We start from the raw sequence: 17,749 nt of genomic DNA, 5'->3' as shown, positions 1-17,749 counted from the left end.
CATCAATTTCATCACAATTTTTTTTAATATGAAGTTGTACGTATGAGGATGACTTCTGATTTTAGTAAATTTTTAGAAAATTACCAAAATGTAGAATTTCAAATGAGAATGGCAGGAGAAAAAAATGGCATGGATTGATCTTTATTTAAGGCCTGTAGGTGGGTTGAGTTAGAAAAATTCCAATCCCATCTTCTCAAATGTTGTTTATGAGTAGTAAATTGAGGTCTAACATTAAGTGGCATGTATGTACTGATATAATAATAATTATTATTATTTGAATGGTAGGGTTTTTAGTTAGGGTTAAATTTGCTATTAAATTGAAAGGCAATATCCCGGGTCACGTGGTGAGTTTGATCCGTCAGTATCGCCAGCTCATAACGTGCTTTTTACTTTGGGAGTCAAAGCATGGTCAAATGGCATAGCTGTGCATGCATGCTGGCCCTCTCTGTAAGCTGTAACTCTGCCACTGTGCCTCTGAGTCACTGTGCTGCCACCCCTTTAAACTTAGCTCAAAACATTCAAAGCATTTAACCCTCCTCAAACCCTCAATGCTGTCGCTTTCTCTACCACAAATGCTTACTCTTTCCACTTCCCATCTCCCAAACCTCCCTTTTTTAACACACTCATTTATGTTTTTCACCCTTCTGTATTCAATTAACCATCACCATTTCACCTTTTTAACTGCTTCGCCTTCTTCCATGGACCACCGTCTCATCACTTCATAACAAGACAACAATACACATGTTAAATAAATTTCTTTAGCCAATACAATCATACAACCTAATAAATTTTATTACCCAAAAGAAAATGTGAGTATGTGTTTTCTTATTATGCTTATGCTTATGCATTGGATGTTGAGATGACATCGTTTCAAGTGCAAGTTCTTAGAATCTTCCCAAAACTTTGTTTATCATTTAATAAACATGAAGCCAAAGGTATTGGCCTAAAAAGGCAATCTTTGCATCAGTTACCCGTGGGGTAAAAGAAAGAAACAAAAGAAAATGACCTCTGTTGGCAGTTTCAGCGCCTTCACTTACTCCCAAAGAGTGAGCTGGTGTAACTCGAGAGACAGTACATTCCTTCTATTGAACGCTAAATTAACATCTTGTGACAACACACAACACTTCCATTTAATGTAAGTTTAATTCAAACCAGATCAAAATCTCTATCAAATTTTAAACTTCTCCACACTCTTATATCTATGCTTTCTTTATCAATTTTAAACAACTATCTTTTCGTATAACATCAATCAATAATGTATATTTGATCTATATATAAATGAACAACGTCAAAACTATATATCTTAAATGAATAATTCGTATAGTAAAGGTCTATGTTAAATCCTCCGATGATTTCCTCTTATTAGTCTTTTTATTTTGTTTTCTAAGTAATAACTATGCATTTGAAGACAATAAATCTGTTTTTTTTTTCATTTAAGATATTCTTAGAAGATAGTATCGAGATTAATAAGAGAAGATGAGATTAGTGAATATAAATAGAAACATGTTAGAGTGGGTTGTAAGATGTAACAGTGAGAGGGGTCCCAAGTAGAATTTAATAGGCTCTTTGGTTGTGCTTCACATCACATATCGATCCGTTTTGCACTCTTATAATTTCCATGTTGTTATTCTTGGTCTCATGGCATGCTTAGAGATGTACAACTCGGAGCACAAGGGTCGCCATCACCATCATCACTGCGCTCCAGTGAGTCCCAGAATTTCTTTCTCGAACGACTTTGTGGATGCTCAGCAAGCCACAAAGCAGGAACACAGCAGCGCCAGCAGATCAGAGGCTCCTGCAGTGTCCTCAGACTTCGAGTTTTCTGTCACCAACTACTCAATGATGAGTGCTGATGAGCTTTTCTTCAAAGGAAGGTTGTTGCCCTTCAAGGATACCAAGAGGGCCACCACCACTCTCAGGGAAGAGCTACTCGTGGACGATGATGATGATGATGAGGGCTACCAAGATTTCTCTCTCAGACCCCCCAAAGGCTCCTCCACACGGTGGAAAGGCTTTCTGGGTCTCAGAAAAAGTCACCTTGGATCCAAGAAGGTTGACAAGAGTGAAACCTCCTCTGACCCAGCCGTTGAAACAAGAAGAGCTGGTTTCTTCAACGAGGGAGCTAGGCTTAATGTGAATTCACAGGTTAGTTCCTGCTGCCTTTTGATTCTTTCAATGTGTTACAACCTTGTTCAACTTGAACAGTGTTGCCTCTCATTTATGTACATCATTTTGATCATATCATGGCATGGATCTCCTACATTAATTTAAGTTTGAGTGACCCTGTCTTTTTAATCTTTGCTTGATTTAATTTAGTTGTTTTACGTTTTGGTACGATGCAGGAGTTGTTGAATGAAGGAGGATCAGGTGGTAGGGATGTTGAGATTGGGTTATAGAGTTAACTGAAGAAGGTATTGGATTTGTGTTGTGTAGGAACAGGAATGATACATAAGCTTTGAATATGTATTTATTTACCGTTGATTTTTGTTATGTTCTCCCTTTGTAGGGTGACAGGGCATTTTTTTTCCCTTCAGCGGGTTTCAGAAGCAAACCAAGGCGATGAATTTATGTTATTAGGCTTTTGTTTGTCAGCTTTGATTCTTCCATAATTCTCTGATTTTTGGTCCACCTAGGTTCGGATTTCACTGTTTGTTGTACAAATTATTTGCAGTTGAATTGAAAAGGCCAGCAAAAAGAAAGGATTGAATCATCTTTCTTACTTTTTAGTGTTGCATCTTCTTAAGCTAGCCCCAATCCTGTCCTATATATTTCACTCTTGGTTAAAATCTTCCATTGTTGTGCATGAGATGGATGAAGGAGAGTGGTGGGGTGCATAATATTTGTCTTGTATGTGAATTCATTTCATTTGGCTTCATTAATGGATTTTAAATAGTTAATGTCGGGAGAAAAATAAGTGTTTTTTATGGCTCCTTTATCATTCAGATCTCTTGCAAACATACCTTACCTTGTCCATGTTACTAATTTCTCTTCAACATTATTAACATAATCATAGTAACTTGGGTGACTAAGTTTGTCTCTGGTGAAGAATCATTGATGATGAGGCTATGGTTTCTTCCATAGGCCAATCTCTGATATCCTATTCCATGAGCTTTGCTCCTTGTCCCAATTCAGAGTTCTGGTTGATTTGACTGATTTGTTTGTCCCAGATCCCAGTCTCTGTTGACTGGTTACTGACGTGGCTCCACTAATTGCCTTGAATCTGCTGACATGCTATGCTGATGTGGCAGACACACCCTTCCATCACATTTTTCAATCTTTCCCTCTCCGGCCCATGTGAACAATTAGATCTCCGGCCAATGTCTGTCAACCTTTACGTTAGTTTAAAATTAACATATTTTAAAAAGAAAAAGACAGACATAAACTTGTATTACAAAATCAAAGAAAAATACTAAATCTCCCAAACTTGTGTTTAAAAAACTAGTATTTTATTTTTTATTGTTGAAATACTCACACACTAAAAATAAAATAATTTAAAATATATATACTTTTTGTGAAATTAAATTAGACTTTAATTATTTTTTCAATATTTGGTGTCAGTATCTGAAATTGTGGTGGGGAGTTACAACTTTTTTTATCACATGGAAAAATCCAATGCTGCATTTCCTGATCCAATCATGCTTGCGGGTCTAATTATAATCATTGGGCAGGGTTCGGACCCTACAAAAGATTCAAGCTCACATTTATTAAAACGTTTCAATAAAAGATAGAAATGAAAAGTCTTATTTATTTTTATCTTATAAATACAATACCTAATTTGAATTATAATTAACTATATCTAATTAGATGTTTTAATATTTTTCTCTCACAATAGTTTTATAAATAGCCAAATGGGCAACCTCTTAGTTATTTATTTGTTTTCTTTTTCTTTTTAACATTAAACTAAATTTAATTTTTTAAAATATAAAATCGATTGAAAATAATTTTTAATTATAATCGATCAATTTAATTTATTTGTTATAAATTTATATTTAGGCTTTAAAATACAATTTACATATAAATATTATACAATATTATAAAAATTTAGTATAATATACTTATATTAAAATTTATTTACTGTAAATTTAATTTGACTATCGTAAATACTTATACACAAACTATTATTACTTATCCTTCTCCTGATAAATAATTCTATTTTACAGTTGCTCCCTGGTGCTTTAAAAATGTAAATGATATGCGTGGCCATCTATTAGACCATATTCAATAAGGTAATTCACTTTATCTGAAAGATCGAATTAAATATCTAGAACTGTGTCTTATTAAATTGAATATCAGTTGAATCATTTTATTAAGTTTGTTTTCGGGTTTTATAGATGGAGTAAATAAGCTAAAAGAAACGATGTAAGTCAATTAAAACACAAAAACTTAGATATTATATTTTCTTGAAAAAAATATTTATGAAAAAAAAAAGTATTTATGAAAATAATATATAATCAATTTGTTTTAAATATAAATATTAATAAAAAGTCGAATTAATTTTTTTATTAATAATTATTTCTTTATTATAATAAAATAAATCATTAAAATAAGTTTAAATACGTTTTTTTTTCAATATTATTGTGGATTTTTAATATAATTCTTAACATTTTTTTCTTAATTCAATTTTTATTTTAGTTAAAATAACTTAATATAGTCTTTTAGTTATATTTATATTTGACTTTTTAGTTTAGATATGGGATAGAAATGAGTGTGTCTATTTGTTTTTATATACATTTTAATTTATATATTAGTCTTACTTTTTGATCTGTTCTTATTTTAACTTATTAAAATATATAATGTGTTAGTAAATTTTAATAATTTTTTATATTATTATTTTTATTTAGTTTCATAAATTATTTCTTAAGTATACATTTAATTATTTTTATTCTTTTGTTTAATTATTTGGAAATTTTCTAATTATTTGATATTTTTATAATCATAATTTAATTCTTGATATTTGATATTAAAGAAATATATATATTTGATATTTTTAGACGGAAACGTGACAAAAATTTCATATCCATTTAATATATCAATGAAGATGGAATTTACTTTAAAGATCAACCACATTCATCCCAGCCTACAAATGATTAATTTTACATAACTTAGGATAAAGTTATGGAAAACATTCACATATGTTATTATGAAGGCTTTGACTGAATTTCATAAAGATGGGAGATGGCCAAGGGGCACAAATTCTTTTTTCATAACTGTAATATCAAAAGTGGATAACCCTCAGAGTAAATAAATAGGTATAATATCTTTGCATACACTTGGCTTTTATACATAAAATCAACCATGATATGAGTGCTTGTCAATACAAGTCCTAAATGAGGAGTTCCATAAATGTCCAAACGCACTAGCTCCATTCTTGTTTTTAGTTATGGCAGAATGGCAGAAGGATTAGGAGTACTTAAATTACCCCACTATCAAAAAACGAACACTGGAAAATTAATGGCTATGATAAATGCCACTCATAATTGCACAACATATACTACAATAGACATTTTCTGTCTAAGGTCACAGGATCCAGAGATTATGTTTAACCATGAGAGCCAATAAATATATACATGCACACATTTTCTCAAAAAATATAAAGTTTCACCAAGGTGCATGGACCTCTCTTCGAAATTTATTATGATAATTTTCAGCTTTGCCCTTCAAACTCCCAATATAAGCACCAAAACCATTACATGCTCCTTTCAATTCTTCGAGCTTCTCTTCTATGTTCCTTATTTCATCATCCGCCCGACTGTACTCGTTTCTAGAGGCTAAGTACTTTTTGACCTCTGAGACATCATTTTCCTCATAAGCAATGCTTACAAGCCGGCGTAATCGGATCCTTAGAAACTCAACATTCATACCCAGATGCTCGAAGGCTAGCAATGTTTTGTCCCAGTTGACAAATTCAAAACGTGGGGTGCATAGCATACTAACCTTTATGGCATCGGCAATGTTGACAGTTTCAGATATAATTCCAGCAACCAGCTTATAGTTCATGCCCTTGATCAGATTCTCATGAAGAAATGCATGCTGACTACAACATAGCCTGTAGTACTTGTTTCTAACATCGTCAGGGAACTCAGCATCTATTGACACTCCATCAACGATGATGCTAAAATTTTCAAAGCCACTGACATCTTCAAACTCAAGCATTCTAAACTCCTCCATAACTTCTGAGAGAGCTTCCTCACTACCATCTTCAGGTTGTTCTACTGATGGCATAACCTTAGGTCTCAATCTCGACGAGTTTGCCTTTCTTTTCTTTTGGATATCAAGTGGGACAGATTTTCCAAGTTTTCTCTTTGAGCTATTGCATGTAAGATCAGTATCCATGTTATCTTTGCCTGAGAGCAATGAGCAAAACAAAGAATGCATAAATCCACAATCATTCATGATTTGATATAATAAAAGAAAGTAAAAGCATAGAGAAACAAGTCTTGCCTCCCATTTTTTGTTGTTTTGTGCAGCTATCAAAATTCAGAAAGGCCCCATCTAGTTCCCTCGTATTATTAGCTCTTATTATATAAACCTGAAAATCAAGTACAACAATAAGTGGTGGCATGACCTAAAGAAAAGCTTAAAAATAAGTTTTGTTTAAGTTTGCTGAAAATCAACATAGAGACCAGTTTCATTTGGACAACAACAAATTCAGCTTTTACAAAGTAAAGGAAAAATGGTATCTATGAAAGTTAAAAAAGAAGCTTTTTACTAACTCCAGCTATTGTCCAAAAACATACAATAAGTGTTTTGCCTTTAAAGAGAGAAAAGATGGTATAGTGACCCACTCCCCCCAATGCTCAGAATGATTCTTGGGCATAATCATGGACTTGAACACTCTTTAGCAGAGATTCAGAGGATAATTGTCTTAATAATCAGGGAGCAGTTGTCATTGTAACAGTGCCCTATTTCACCATGAAGCTGCATCATTGCCACCACATGACCTTCTATACAACTCCAAATGATATTACGAAGATAACCATAGCAATCAGGGTATGACCATCATTTTAGCAGTACCAAGTTTGCCTGATCCAACTAAGCCCCACAACTGTTGCCTTATGGCCTCCTAAATTTTTCTTTAGTTGCAAGTGTTCCCTCACTAAAACAACACGTACAACACACCAGTCTCAAGAAAATAAGTTATTTGTCATTGTCCAAATCTTCAGAGATAGCATATATGTTTCTTTTTTCCTATTTTTATAAGAAAATAGTTCTGTTTGTTGATAAATGATAACATCAATATGGCATAAGTCTTTAATCATTTTTATTGTACAATGCGGGATTTACCCCTGAACTCTAACAAAGGGTAAGGGAGAGAGTGGTTAAACCTCCAAATCAGTTAGGGACTTATGATTGATAAACAATGTAACTGTCAAAGCATATTGCTAATGCAATACATCATGGTCTTTTATCATCTGGATATAATGTTTAGGACCCATGGAAACTATCTTTTCAAAAGCATTGACCTCCACAAGGGATTAGTACCCAATAACCAGGTGACCCCAAAATTATATTTATCAATTGTTAGAAAATTTGGATTTGTTATGATTGTATCCATTACATTGACATGCGCCTAACTAACACAAAGATAAAGTGGCAAGTGATATACAAGCCATTGTTACCTTTTTTCATTGCAACATAGTATGCATGCTCTGATCGAAATGTGAATACCACTAGAAAAATTTAAGCAAAAAAAATCAAAAGCATCACCTTAAATTTGGTTGGTTCAACTAATTGGAAGACCACCGCATCACCCTCCTGCAATTTGTGCACAGCAGAAAACTGTCTCCATCCGGCGCTCAATCCCGTCTTACAGGCAATGAATTTTGTATTGTATTCTTTACCAGATTCATCTTCCAAAATGATTGTTGTATCCTTATCCGGTAAGTGTCTTTTGCAGAAGGACACAGGAAGGCCCTGCAAAAGGAAATCAGAATACACGAGTGAAACGTAATGAAATAAGGTTTCTAAAATAGAAGTATTTTTTGTTTCAGTGTATCAAGATACTCACCATCCAAAAACAACTAGCAACATGTGATCTAACTAACGACTTCACAAAACTAGGAAATTCTGGTCTCAAATTTGATTGGACCTCCTCTGCTTGAAGAACTGCAGATGACATAACCTCACCACGAGAGGATGTTCCTTCTACTGCAGCCTTCATGGAACTGGAAGCAAATACCACGATAAATTTTACCGTAATGAAGTCAAGTAAAGGAGAAATCTATTATCTAAACAGCAGTATGCTGATTTGCTTACCTTGAAAACTTCTGAGCCTCAGCACACGTAGCCTGTAGAAGCATTTGATAGAAATAATCCAATTAGACTTTAATTTTCAGTTAACTGTGCTGCAATCCATTTAACTCATACAGAAGTTGTACATTATGAAGCGTGGTTGATTTAGAATTTACAATACACTTGCATAATAATGTCTAAACTTGGATCTAAAAAGGAAATGTAATACTTACATTCGAACGTTATCTGGATATTATTATCAGTAAAGTTTAAGTTGCCTATGTTATAACCAATTAAAAGCATTGTTTTTCTGCAAGTATTTCAAGTTGTTTTTTCCATCACAATTTCCATTAGACAGACATAATACTTGTATAGTATTATCCCTTGCATCATACATCTTCTCTAATGCAAACATATAATGTGTTTGGATACACATTTTCAACGAAAAAAGTCTTTTCAAATTCCTCAATGAAGTCTAAACTAAAATGGGGGCATATTGATTGATACCAAATCAAACACTCAAATACTCCATTGTAGGCGACAAAAATAATTTGCTTGTCAAACATATATTACCTCTTGCTATAAAAACACTATGAAGGAAAGAAACAATTACACGAGTTCACCAAAGGCAGAAATCTTACAAGTCCACCATAAAAGCCATCACGAAACATAAAACAAATAAAAAATAAAAAAAAAATCTTACTTGCTTGGTCGGACTATTATTCAATATTTTGTATTTCTTCTCCACCACCTTGTTTTGTTTATCCTGCAAACAGTGCAACAAGACTTCAACTCATCACTATCAATTCAGAAAAGGAAGCACAGAGAGAAGCCTACAGCAAAAAGAATCTCACCTAGTTTGGCCATATACTGATATTATAAATGAAATTAAAAAGAACTACTTTATATCAAAATGAAAAATTGAAACTATGTAAGGGAAAGAAGATAAATGAAGATGTCCACCCAAGCCTTTGTTCCCCAACGTGCAAAACAGACACTAAATTAAAAAAAAAAAAAGTAAAACCATGTAGACAGAAGATAGAATAAAAACCATGTTTAAAGGAGAGATTCTGGAGAAGTGAGATAGAGGTACGCCACCATGCAACTCCTCCCCATAATATGCTACAGTTACAGCTTGATCATATTGTGTTAGCTCCACCACATCCCTCCTGTTCGCACGATCGCGGTTCCTTTCATCAGTAACCACCATTTTCAGCCTTATCAGATAGCCCCCTTTCAGTTTCAAATGTGAATGAACGATTTAAACACCACCACCTTTAAACAAAAGAAAAAAAAGAGAAAAAAGTTTGCATCATGGATGGATCGGTTGACCAGCGAGAAAAAACAAAATGAGCCACTACCGTTTGATATCCACCGCCTTAGATGTTGTGTCTTTGGGTTGGTGTTGTTGTAAAAATTGTTTGGTAATTGACAACCAGACTTCAGATTTTGCAATGGAATGGAATACAATGTAGGAACATTGGAAATATTAGATTTTAAAACCACCTCAAAATATGAAATATGAGATCAGAGACATAATTAACACCTGTCTAACTACCTCCTTAGCATTCCATGCTCAAAATATTTAGGGATTGTATTAGTTCATTCATCTAATATTATACATACATATATATATATATATATATATATATATATATATATATATATATATATATATATATATATATATATATAATATTTCTAACAGATATAAAACAGCTAACACACATAAAAAATATAAATATTACCAGTATAAAATATATAAAAGAAAGTGAATGCAAATTGATATAAAAATCTAAAATAATTTTAAAGTAAAAAAATAGCTTGAAATCCAAATAGTAAAATGATAATATTAAAATATAAAATAAACATAAAAAAAAATACAAAATAGAGCGTTGTTATAATATTTTAAAATATGGATATTTTAAATATTACTAAAAGTACTTTCTAGAATTATATTTAGAAAAGTAACATGATTCCCGAAATACTTTCTGGCTAATTAAAAACACAATTTCATGACATGTGCACCCATCACAAAATAAAGGGGCTAGAGTTGTCTGAATGGAATATTAATAAAAAAGATAGTTTAAAAGATATGAAGGAATGTTGCAAAAATATGACATAATGAATGGTGAAGATATAGGATGTAATAATGGTTTAAAAGATAAAACTCATATTACTTTTAAATAAAAATGACCTTTTTAGAGATAACAATATAAAATAGTAAGGGAGGTATAATTACAAGCTAGGAAGGTCTAAATATAAAAAAAAAAACCTAGTATGTTAAAGTTCCTCCTCATTTTATAAGTATATTTACTTCCATTTGTTCCTTCTTTTTATTTTATTCCTTTGGAAAATTGAAACATTGTGAATTTCAATTTATAATAATTAAAAATCATATTAGTTTAAGACTATTTAAATAACTTTTTATTTAATTTTTTTTCATTTTAAATCAATTAGGAATCAAATTTAGATTGATTTTTTTTATTTCAAAATTAAGATAGGTTTAAGTTTAGCAAGGTGATTGAGAACAAAGTTGAATTAATTTAGTTTAAATTTAAGATCAAGCTAAGTTGGTCCAAATTGAATCTGTCTAAATCAAAAGTTAAATTGAGTTAATTTAGGTTAAATGTCGAAAAGACTCACCATGTTCAAAGGTCATGCTGAGTTGGTCTAGTCCGAAAAATCAAGTGGAATTGACTCAGATTAAAGGTTAAGTTGAGTCGATTCAAACTGAAGGTCAACAAGACTCAACCTGAGCCAAAGATTAAGACGCGTTGGACTCAACCAAAAGTTAAGATGAGTAGGTCCATGTCAAAGGTAAAGATGAGATGACACAAACTCCAGTTAAGACAAGTCGATTAGGTCAAAATTGACTCAAGTCAATTGTGACTAATGCTGAGATGAGACTATACTCAAGTTAACAGGTCGAGTTGAGTCACCCTGACCCATGTCTAATAAACTTACTAATCAAGTTTATTAGATCGATTTCATGAGATTTAATCTAATTGACAAAGTATACTTAATCTTTATCTAATCCAATTTAAATTGGATTCAAAAAGAGTTCAAATATAGTTATCACTACAAAAAAAATCTTATTTAGAGGGGGTTATTTTGGAGAGGGTATAAAAAACCCCCTCAAATTAACACAACTTAAGATGTTTAATTTAAATTATTTAACTAACAATGTTTGTGGGAGTTTTAATTCCTTTTAAGAGAGGTTTATAACCTCCTCAAATAATAATATATATTTTTTCTTCATTTACTAATTCTTTTACATTTTTCCCTCTAAAAATTTTACAGTAAGTTTTCTTTTAACAATCCTAAAATTTTATTCCCTTCATATCTTAAACCCATCTGCTTAAACCACTGAACCCTAAAATCAATTCCCCCCTTAATTCCATCCGCAAAATCAGTTCCCCCTTCATTCCATCCGATTTCTCCCTCGCAGGTACGCAATCTTCCTTTCTTCCTTCTTCTATTTCCTGTTGTCATTCATTTCTTTCATTTCTCCTTTGGATTGCCCGTGTTTCCTTTTCCTTTCAGATTTGCAGTCGGTGGACGAAGCTGCAACGAGGGTTCTGCGGACCGGCAGACAGCGGAGCTCATAACGTCACGGAGGTACATCGTTCTACAACTCTTTGTGCTTTTATTTGGTGCAACGTTTTATTGAGTTCATTCTGCTTCACTTTAGTGGGTTATCTTCTTCCCAGTTTCAATCATGTTTTTCCATAATGGATAGGGGAAGATTTTGGAGGGCTTGTTTTCGTTGCTTTTAGTTCTTCTGTTATTTTGTAGTTAGGAGAACTTCTTATTGTCTTCTGGAACTTGTTAATTACTATATTTCCTGCAACTGAAATATGTATTTATACTAATGCAGATTAATGCACAGTTATATTTTTTATTTCGATTACGTACCCGTCCTACCTTTTGACAATATATATATATATATATATATATATATATATATATATATATATATATATATATATATATATAGATTATGAATGTAAAAGTTAATACACATTTTTTCCTTTAACTATTAGTAAAACGCCAATTACATACTAACTCCTTTTACATAAACAATAATAATAAGTATATATATATATATATATATATATATATATATATATATATATATATTATGCTACAGGTCATCATGCTGATATAGTATTTCAAATCCATGATTTTATTTCTTATCTGCTATGACCACATATCTCAATGACCTTCCGTTTGATGCAATTTGAATTATGTCATATATGATATAGTTCTTGACTACACATGTGTGAATTTTATTTCTGAAAACAGATTAGTTATTTGAAAATATTCGAAGGTTTCAGACTATCAGTAATATTTAGAAAGTTAAATCTGACAATTGTGAAGTTAATTGTACATGACATAAATCAGTTAATTGTACTCAACAAGTGCATCATACTCCTCACTGAAGAGGTCTTGTTTTGGAGGGCTTGTTTTCGTTGCTTTTAGTTCTTCTGTTATTTTGTAGTTAGGAGGACTTCTTATTGTCTTCTGGACCTTGTCAATTACTATATTTCCTGCAACTGAAATATGTATTTATACTAATGCAGATTAATGCACAGTTATATTTTTCATTTCGATTACGTACCCGTCCTACCTTTTGACAATATATATATATACTTATTATTATTGTTTATGTAAAAGGAGTTAAGTATGTAATTGGCGTTTTACTAATAGTTAAAGGAAAAAATGTGTATTAACTTTTACATTCATAATCTATATATATATATATTATGCTACAGGTCATCATGCAAATATAATATTAATTTGAGGATTATTTTTATTGTAAAATTAAGTTTAGTAGAAAAAAAACTTAAGTAGTAACATCTGTAATGAGAGGACACTATGTCATCCAAAATGGAAAAGAGAAGCATGTTAGAGAACAAAAAGATGTAAGAAAAAAAAATTGAATGTGCTCAATTCTTATGCATACATGTGAGGGTGTCCCTTGTGATGGTGTGTAAAGGCTCGAAACCAATATTTATTGACTGTTTCTTGGGGACCAGAATAAATTTATTTAATTTAATTTTTGAAGTGATATAGGTACCTATTGGTATGGGGATTTTACTATTTATTTGGTGTATTATATTGCAGGTGGAGACCATTTTGGACAGGGATAACTTTACTTTGGATGAACTTCTTGATGAGGACGAAATTATTCAGGAATGCAAAGCTCTCAATAGTCGCCTTATAAATTTGTAATCCTCTTCTTTTCTTCTATTACAAATATCTTTCATATGTGAAATTATTGTAGTTTATTATTTAGTGCATTATAATAAACTAAAATGTTTTGCATCCTATTATTATATTCTAGCTGGTCTTTTTCCATCCAATTAATTGGGAGTTTTGTTTTGGAATCCGGTTTTTTAAATCTTTTGTTGAATTTTTACTCTATACTTGTATTCCTATATTTGTTTAGGAAGTTATAATCTGAAATAAAAATACTTTATATGAGCGGCTGGTTATTCCTTCAGCTAGTTTTAGGTTTAGGTTGGAACTTATCCTTAGTATAAGAGATGAGTTGAACACTTTTCCAAGGGATCATCATCCTCATCTTCTGTGTTTATGATTTCATATATATATATATATATATACATATATATACATATATATCTAGATATATATATATATATATATATATATATAGATATATATATATATATATATATATATAGATATATATGTATATGTATGCATATATATGTATATGTATGCATATATATGTATATGTATGTATGTATGTAGGTGAACCTAGTGCAAGTAGTGTTGAAATTGTGATTCCTGTATCCCACATAAAATCCAAAGCTCAGTTGTTAATTAAGCAATGAAAAACCTATAGATACTGTTACTCTTTATCCTTTGCCAACTGCACTTGCAGTGGAGATATTAACAATGATTCCTATGTTTGTTCATTTTTTATTTGTTTGGTTCTTATTATTGAGGCTTGCATACTTGATTGATATATACTGACATCTAGACTCTAGACCATATTGAGATTGCAGGCTTGTTTAGTTCATAAGTTCACAGTTTAAACTGTGATGTATCTTGTAATGAGATAATGTTTTATTTTAAATATTCAGACCTAAAAAACTAATACTTTCATCAAAATTCACATATGACTATGGTTTAAAGTTTAATGACTCTCAACTTTATTCAGACCTATTTTTCACTGAACCACTTGCTAGATCTTTTTGTTGAAGCACACTAGGTCATGATTTATTGAAGTCTAGCTCTGTAGTCTGTTAACTGTGGCTCTAGGTAGAACCAAAAATCCTTTAGCATAAGATATAACGAGTCTGTTAACTGCGTCCATTATAAAATGTTTTGCATAAAAGATAAAAATATCTCACTCTAGAAGTATATTTAGCATCCAAAAATAGGTTCCAAACATTCACCCAGTTGCTTTCCGTTTTCTGTTTTTTTTTTCAGAAACTATCATTCACAAGTGAATTATAATTTATCAGTATCATAAAAGCTGATTTATGAACAAGTACTTTTTGGATTAATATTATTGTTTACAGGTGAGGATGGGATCAAGTGACGTGCTTGAATCCACTAAAGCGAGCCTCTCACTCTGTTTTTTAACAATTTGGACTTGTGCAATTAATTAAATTAGGAAACAAAATATTGCTTTGATATTCCATTTTATCATTAAAATTGAGGACAAATAAACAGCATTAAAATGTGGGCATTTCCATGTCACATTGATGCTAGCAAATGGATGTGATAATTATTTGAACACTAAGCAACAAAATTACATTAAACTATCTTTCTCTTCCAACTCACATTTCCTTCCTTCTTTCCTCAACAATTATTTTCCTTTTTCATAATTGATGTTGCAGGTTTTTCTTTAAGCATTGCAATCTCACCGCTTCAAGGTTAGTAGAAACAAGTATTTCATTTTTTCTAATTCATTATTTATTTGTATTTTCCATGAATATTGTATTCTTTTTCATGTGTTAGTGTATTTTATTTTGCTTAGGAATATTTTTGAATGGATAAATCTTGGATAACTAAGCCCCGAAATACAGTTGAATACTTAATTGGTTTGCAAAAATTCTTAGATTTTGCTTTTGAGAATGGGGCCTCTGGAGACACAATTCGATGTCCATGCCCCAAATGTGGGTTTGTGAAATGGCAAGCTAGAGGCATAGTTGAGGAGCACTTGATTTTAAAACAATTTCCCATAAATTATGTTATTTGGAATCTTCATGGTGAGAGGCAAAGACAAGATATTTCTAGAAATGAAGATGAGTCACAAGAGACATTTCATTTTGAAAATCCAATGGAAACAATGATAAATGAAGCATTTTTTAAGGCCCTTTGTAGTAAAAGCTTAAATCTTGAAGACCTTGAAATGCTTCAAAATCGTATTGTGGTTACACTTTGCCACTTAGAAATGTTATTCCCACCATCATTCTTCACAGTTATGGTTCATTTAACTGTTCATTTGGTAGAGGAAGCAAAGCTTGGAGGTCCAGTTCATTATCGATATATGTATCCTATAGAGAGGTAATTGCTAACTACTTTTAGTTCAAGGTATGATATTATATGTGTCCAATTTATTTAATGTAATTATTTATCATTATTATAGGGAATTAGGTCATTTAAAGACCTTTGTACGAAACAAGGCACAACCAGAAGGTTCTATAGCTGAGGGATACTTAGCTGAAGAGTCTCTTACTTTTTGTTCTAGATACATTGAAGATATAGAGACAAGGTTCAATAGACAACGACGTGTTTGTGATAACCCAAATGATAATGAGTGTTTTGTGTCATCTATATTCCCACTAGGTGGGAAGGTGGTAGGAGGTTCCTCAATGTTTACTTTAACTCATATGCAAAAGCTACAAGCCCATCGATATGTGCTTTTAAATTGTGCGATAGTCACACCGTTTGTTGAGTAAGTACACTACATTAAGTGTGTGATTTGTAGTTAAACAAATTGAACCACATTATTCTTGTATTTTATGCATTTAATGTAATTAATTTTTGTAGTGAATTTAGAGATCTAATAAAAAGAAGATCAAGAGGAAGGCGACCTTCAACTACTGAGATAGAAACTAGAGTGTTTAAAGAGTTTGTTGATTGGTTTCAAAGGCGGGTGGGTGATCAAATAGAACACTTTCTCTTACTTACCAAGTTATCTTTTAATTATGTCTAACATTATTTCCTTGTTTAGATTATGAATCCAGAAACAATAAATTCAATGTCTACTGACTTGAAGTTTCTAGCACGAGGTCCATTGGATAATGCTAGAAGATTTACTGCTTACAACATCAATGGGTTCAAATTTCGAACATTGACTCGTGATGAGGGATTGAGAACACAAAATAGTGGTGTCTTTTTAACATCTAATACAGCTTGTGTTTCAAGTACTGTTGATAGGAACTTAAGGCAAGCAGACTTATCCTATTATGGAAAGTTGGAGGATATTCTTGAGCTTAATTATTATGGTCGATTCAAAGTTGTTCTTTTCAAGTGTAAGTGGGTAGATACTACAAGAGAGAGAGGATATAAAAAGGATCAATGGAATTTTAATTGTGTTAACTTTCATAGACTTATTCATATTGGAAACCGTGAAGAACATGAACCTTATATTGAGGCATCTCAAGCACAAATGGTATATTATGTTGATGATGTGGTTAATGAAGGATGGAGTGTTGCTGTGCATTTAAAGCCAAGAGATTTGTATGAAATGGGAGAAGAGGTACAAGAAGAGTTATATGAAAACGAACCATACCAAGATCAAGAGTTGGAAAAATTTTATAGTAATGACAATGAATATGTTCAATTGGCTACAAACCATTTAGACGAGGATATCAATTAGTCAAATGTATGAGTTGAAAATATAATTAATAGTCATTTATTATTTTCAATTATTTTCAATGCATGTATAATTCACTCATGCTTGATTTCTTAAAGGTAAATGATATGTACCACATGTTTGATTTCTCAGTTTCAGGTTAAGAAGGAGAAGTTACCTTTCTGAATTGTGACTCTTTATTAGCTTGTTCTCTCATTTGGAAAGGTAATAAGATCCGAACTCATTTATATGTGTGATGTATTTGGCTGGATGACATAGATTATTAGGCGTAGGGTAGATATAATTTATTAGGTATTGCCAGAGAGCTTTCTGAAATTTATGACTAGGACACCAATTTTGAACTGAATGGAAGAGCCTCTATTAGTAATACCTTCTCCTCTAACTATAGTAGCAAAGGTAGGACATATACAGAGGGTTGTGTATTAACTTACAGAACAAACATTGCTAATCATTGATATTCCTTCGATTAGTTCTCTTACAGGACAATTCAATGGTTATTTGAATATAATGGAAGTTAATTAAAGGTTATTTGAAATGCATATACTGCAGGTTTTTTTGCCTAATGCATTTCTTTCTTTTAATATGTAGCCATGCCAAAGGTCAAGCGATTCCGAAATCTACAAAAATCATCACCTCAAACTGAATCTTTAGGTA

The 17,749-nt window shown here is 31.7% G+C and overlaps 3 protein-coding genes across 3 annotated transcripts; 2 read left to right on the top strand and 1 right to left on the bottom strand.

The window, feature by feature from the left end:
* Window positions 1-1,361: 1,361 nt before the first annotated feature.
* LOC124821073 (membrane-associated kinase regulator-like protein) lies at window positions 1,362-2,726 on the top strand. Its single transcript, XM_047292883.2, has 3 exons — window positions 1,362-2,145; window positions 2,343-2,411; window positions 2,507-2,726. The coding sequence occupies exons 1-2, from the start codon at window positions 1,639-1,641 to the stop codon at window positions 2,394-2,396; spliced, it is 561 nt and encodes a 186-aa protein (XP_047148839.1). The 5' UTR covers window positions 1,362-1,638; the 3' UTR covers window positions 2,397-2,411; window positions 2,507-2,726.
* Window positions 2,727-5,238: 2,512 nt separating this feature from the next.
* On the bottom strand, window positions 5,239-9,798 carry LOC124821075 (B3 domain-containing protein Os01g0234100-like). Its single transcript, XM_047292884.2, has 8 exons — window positions 9,594-9,798; window positions 9,284-9,507; window positions 8,936-8,998; window positions 8,257-8,288; window positions 8,009-8,165; window positions 7,708-7,914; window positions 6,442-6,529; window positions 5,239-6,344 (listed from the first exon to the last, which is right to left on the bottom strand). Exons 2-8 carry the CDS (start codon window positions 9,440-9,442, stop codon window positions 5,599-5,601), a joined length of 1,452 nt encoding a protein of 483 aa, XP_047148840.1. The 5' UTR covers window positions 9,443-9,507; window positions 9,594-9,798; the 3' UTR covers window positions 5,239-5,598.
* A 5,869-nt stretch (window positions 9,799-15,667) lies between these two features.
* LOC148206756 (uncharacterized) lies at window positions 15,668-17,098 on the top strand. The gene is made up of 4 exons (XM_088108709.1): window positions 15,668-15,780; window positions 15,863-16,171; window positions 16,267-16,372; window positions 16,451-17,098. Exons 1-4 carry the CDS (start codon window positions 15,668-15,670, stop codon window positions 17,096-17,098), a joined length of 1,176 nt encoding a protein of 391 aa, XP_087964835.1.
* The last annotated feature ends 651 nt before the right edge of the window (window positions 17,099-17,749 follow it).

The sequence above is a fragment of the Vigna umbellata genome, chromosome 1, assembly GCF_029865625.1.
Source record: "Vigna umbellata cultivar VRB3 chromosome 1, Vumbellata_1.0, whole genome shotgun sequence".
NCBI lineage: Eukaryota > Viridiplantae > Streptophyta > Magnoliopsida > Fabales > Fabaceae > Vigna > Vigna umbellata.
This window is presented reverse-complemented; position numbering and strand designations above follow the sequence as displayed.

What these genes read in the sequence shown, in the direction of transcription:
- LOC124821073 (XM_047292883.2), top strand. Translation starts at nt 1,639, where the DNA reads ATGGCATGCTTAGAGATGTACAACTCGGAGCACAAGGGTCGCCATCAC. An exon ending in GGCTTAATGTGAATTCACAG is followed by an intron (nt 2,146 to 2,342) that starts GTTAGTTCCTGC and finishes GGTACGATGCAG; the next exon opens with GAGTTGTTGAATGAAGGAGG.
- LOC124821075 (XM_047292884.2), bottom strand. Translation starts at nt 9,442, where the DNA reads ATGGTGGTTACTGATGAAAGGAACCGCGATCGTGCGAACAGGAGGGAT. An exon ending in GAGGCTCAGAAGTTTTCAAG is followed by an intron (nt 8,166 to 8,256) that starts GTAAGCAAATCA and finishes ATTTGCTTCCAG; the next exon opens with TTCCATGAAGGCTGCAGTAG. An exon ending in TTGCTAGTTGTTTTTGGATG is followed by an intron (nt 7,915 to 8,008) that starts GTGAGTATCTTG and finishes TTCCTTTTGCAG; the next exon opens with GGCCTTCCTGTGTCCTTCTG.
- LOC148206756 (XM_088108709.1), top strand. Translation starts at nt 15,668, where the DNA reads ATGTTATTCCCACCATCATTCTTCACAGTTATGGTTCATTTAACTGTT. An exon ending in ATAGTCACACCGTTTGTTGA is followed by an intron (nt 16,172 to 16,266) that starts GTAAGTACACTA and finishes TAATTTTTGTAG; the next exon opens with TGAATTTAGAGATCTAATAA. An exon ending in TTGATTGGTTTCAAAGGCGG is followed by an intron (nt 16,373 to 16,450) that starts GTGGGTGATCAA and finishes TTCCTTGTTTAG; the next exon opens with ATTATGAATCCAGAAACAAT.